Raw genomic sequence first — 3999 nt, 5'->3', positions numbered from 1 at the left:
TATTTGACTTTCACTGTCCCTTACTTGCCATTACTGTTATCCTACCACTGTCAAATTGTATCACTGTTTTAAATTACTGTGTGGGTTGCATTTGTGATGTTACTTAATGGTTTTGTTCTTGGTCTGTCAGCAATGGACATGACTCTTGATTCCGTACTTTATCAGAGCATCTTGGTGTCCCTGTTCCCTTCGTCTCTCCTTCCCAACTGCTCCTTAACTCTGCTCTCCCGTTCTTTTGCGTTGCCCACGTGGGTAACGTGTGTTGTGCTTACAACCATCACGAACCTTTCTTAAGCTTTGTCTAGGTTAATTCTAAAGTGGAAGTTTAAAACAAAGTATTTATAAATACTATGATTACATACATGTTGTTCATATTACCTTTGTTATATAGCTTTTAGTTTTTCCCAATGTTTCTGAGTTTCTTTCTTTTTCCTTGAACTGTTTTCTCTGGTGTAGCCTCGTGTTCTCAGGTTTCTCCCGAAACTCTCCATGATATCAGGCATTCTTTTGAGTGTCTTTTTTTCTTGGAGGTGTCCAAATTGAGGTTCTCCACTTTGCCTCTTCCAAGATAAACTGTTTAGCCCTGTGCCTTCTCCACAGGTGTCATAGAACTTTTCTTCACTGCTTTCTTGGAAAGATTCCATTATTTTCTGGAACCCCTAACTATACTTCTTTCTCAGTTGACTTCCTTGTTTTCTTGCAACACATTCTCTGTTAACTACTTATGAAAGGGATTGGCGAGGTGAGCATTCTGAGTCCTTGTGTGGACGCAAACACCTGCTGTACCAGCCTCCCTCTATGGCTGGGTATAAAATTCTAAACTGCAAATCAGTTTCTCAGAATTTAAAGGTAGTTCTTTGTCTTCTAATGTGCATCCACGTTGTTCCAGTTCTTGGCTCTTTTGTAGATATTTTAAATATATCACTATAATATGTATAAATACACAACATGACAATTATATGATACTTTTTTATATTATATAATATATATATTTTGTGTATTTGTCTATAAGCTTTTCAGATTTTTTATCTTTGCTTTTGTAACTTAATTTCACAGTAGACTCTTTCTTCATTCGTCATGCTGGTGCCAGGACGTCGGCTCATCCCTTTCTGTCTGAAGACTTAAGCAAGCCCTTTTGGTCTATGGATTTCTTTTTTTATTATTTCTTTGATAATTCATCATATCCACCCTCTGTTTTCCCTGTGAGAACTGGTGGTGATGAGATACTGGCCCTTCAGCTGCTATGTACCCGATGCTCCCCCTGCTCCGTCCTCGCCGCCCTTCGTCCAGCCCTGTTTTTACAAATGCAGACGTGGTCACTGGAGCGCGTCGCAGTCCACGCTGCTTCAGAAGACGCATGGGGCTTCTCGGGTTCTCGCTCTGCTTAACTGTGCAGTCTCATCTTGCAGTTTTTATATTCTGTGCCCCCATAAGGCTTGATCGGAACTTTCAGTACGCTACTTTCCCTCAATTCTAATACTGTTGCCTGAAATATTTCCCCTCCCCCCTTCACTGGAATGATTCCATCTCACCTTTCAGACCTCAGCTAGGATAGTGTAACCTCCAGTACGTTTTCTCTAACACCCTTTCTCCCCTTCATCATAGAAAGGCTTTGGGGGGTTAGAGGAAATGTTACGGGGTTTAGAGGAAAGAGAAATTACCAGAAAAAAGACAATGGAAACTCTTAAAATTTTACATAATATTTACTACTCTCTGTAAAAATATTAATAATGTTGGCAGATATTGATCTCAGAAGTTTGGAACAACAACATTGATAGTGTGTATTATGTATCACATGTTTAACATGGCTTTGTAAATACCAACCTGTTTAATCCTCTCAACAGCCCTATGATTTTGTTACTACTAATATCCCACGTTCAAGAAACTTGCCCTAGGTCACAAAGTTAGCAGGAAAGGAAGTCAGGATTAAAAACTGATTACTCTGGCTTCAGAGCCTGTGACCTCAACAACCATACTAACTATATTAACAATCAATAGGGAATTTTATTAATAAGCAGAGATGTATTTAATACTTAAAGGCAGACTTGGTCATAACCTGCTAGATTATATAAACAATTTATAACCCATATAAATCATTATGCTTTAATAATTACAAACAATTACTAAATAATAAGCTCTTAATGTTTTTGTCTAGGTGCTGCTTGACCTTGCTAGCTTAATTTTTGAAGAACAACAATCATTAGAAGTGATTCTGAAGAAAATAGCTGCCACTATTATCTCTTTCATGCAGGTGCAGAAATGCACCATTTTCATAGTGGATGAAGATTGCTCCGTGAGTACAGAGTATGACTTTTCTATTTTTAGAAAGGCAGAAATGTATATTCCTGTAAGTGCTGCTTTTAACCTCGTTTTGGCCTCAGAACCCTCTCTCAAACCCACCTGTGTATGTATTTTTTATGTACATATATATGTGTATATGTGTATATATGTATATATACACATATATATGTATAAAAGCCATTCAGGTTGAAGAGAGATGGGGATGAAGGTGCCTTCGATGCCCCCTTCACCTCTGTCTGTTCCCCCCACCCCCAAATAGTTAGCATGGGAATGTCTGTGTGCTGCTGCCATCAATGGCCATGCTGTCCTGATGGAAAAACACATTGTCGTTACAGTGTGCTGACTTTTTGCCGGTCAGGAACAGTGGTTCCTTTGAACAAGTGGTTGCTTTGAACAAGTAGACCCCCACCCCCAGTTCTGAATAGGTTGGGTATAAAAATTTCTTTTTACCAGAAGTTGTTTAGAAACCAGAAGGTGTAGCCCAGTAGAGGCAATATTACTAAAGGTGCCCATATCCTTTGCCAACAGTGGAAAACCACTAAACTGTTCTAATTCGTAGATTTCAGTCCATTGATTTGTAACGTGAGGGAACATTTTCAGGTGTGTGGGGAAAGGTGGTGTGTTGTCAGAGAGTGCTGGTCACTTACAGACAGGCCGACTGTCTTGAGTTTGCCATTAGATTCAGGGCCCCTGGCATTAGCAGTTTTCCTTTATGCAATTTCTTTCCCTTCTCAACCTATGACCACTGCTTCTGGAGTATTTCTTCTTGATGTAGTTGTTTTGTTTTCTTTTTCCTCTAGTCCCTAAGAATAGGTGGTTAATTTGTGAATTAACAGGAAAGAGAATGGGGACTGCCATTTATATAGGTCAGTTATAACCCGTATATGATGTCTGAAGTGATGTTTTGGGGAGAAGTAGAATAATAAAAGGTATTCAGTGCTTACTTTATATTAAGAAATTTTAAATAGTTTAGCTATAAAGATTGTACTGTATGACCCAACATCTCAACTATTTCGTGTGTGTATCTGTGGTCAGGTGGATGTTTTGGTTAATACAAAATTCTCATTAATATGATATCAAATGAGAATTCACTGTGTTAAGAGATAATCAATACTTTCATAGATACTATATCATCATTCATTTTCAATCAGTTATAAAATCCTTAATACAGAGGTGATTACAAGATAGTAGCTATCCTTTAAAGTTCAGGTCAGAATTTGTTAATGCAATATGTCAATTTATCATTTTTGCTCTGTGACCTCTTTCACATTTAATTTTTGAAAGTTATACCTGAGGCACTCCTTGTTTAGACAACTTAAATATCACTTTAATTAACATTCAATGCATGCTTCTACCTGTTAACCCCTGTTATGGTAGCATGATTTGGATCAGTCGGTGCTTTGAAGCATAGCTTAACCATATGCCCATTAAGATCTTTTGCTCACTGACAACTTAAGTTGTTGGATTTAGAAAAGCACTTGTGACTTAATGTTCATTTATGTTATACAATTATTGATGACTAAAAATATTTCAACAACATGAGCAAAAATCAAAATATAAGCAAGAAAAAAAATGTCCTGAGTTCTTCCATCCCCAAATTAAACTGTCATTGCTTTGTTTCTGTTTTCTCCCAATTCTTTCTTCAGTTGTAAATAGAGGATGGCTACAATATGCTATTCTGCTTTTTAATTTAATTTC

General features: G+C 37.5%; 1 protein-coding gene across 1 annotated transcript in view; it reads left to right on the top strand.

Moving 5' to 3' along the window:
• Positions 1 to 3999, top strand: part of PDE5A (phosphodiesterase 5A, cGMP-specific) — a 123585-nt gene that overhangs the window by 58882 nt on the left and 60704 nt on the right. Inside the window, exon 6 of the mRNA XM_012645347.1 lies at positions 2156 to 2293. Within this exon, the coding sequence (XP_012500801.1) occupies positions 2156 to 2293 (138 nt within the window). The remainder of the gene's footprint in view (positions 1 to 2155; positions 2294 to 3999) is intronic.

Source organism: Propithecus coquereli, unplaced genomic scaffold, assembly GCF_000956105.1.
Source record: "Propithecus coquereli isolate 6110/MARCELLA unplaced genomic scaffold, Pcoq_1.0 Scaffold232, whole genome shotgun sequence".
NCBI classification, from domain to species: Eukaryota; Metazoa; Chordata; class Mammalia; order Primates; family Indriidae; genus Propithecus; species Propithecus coquereli.
Note: the sequence above shows the minus strand (reverse complement) of the source record. Positions and strands in the feature narration are given on the sequence as shown.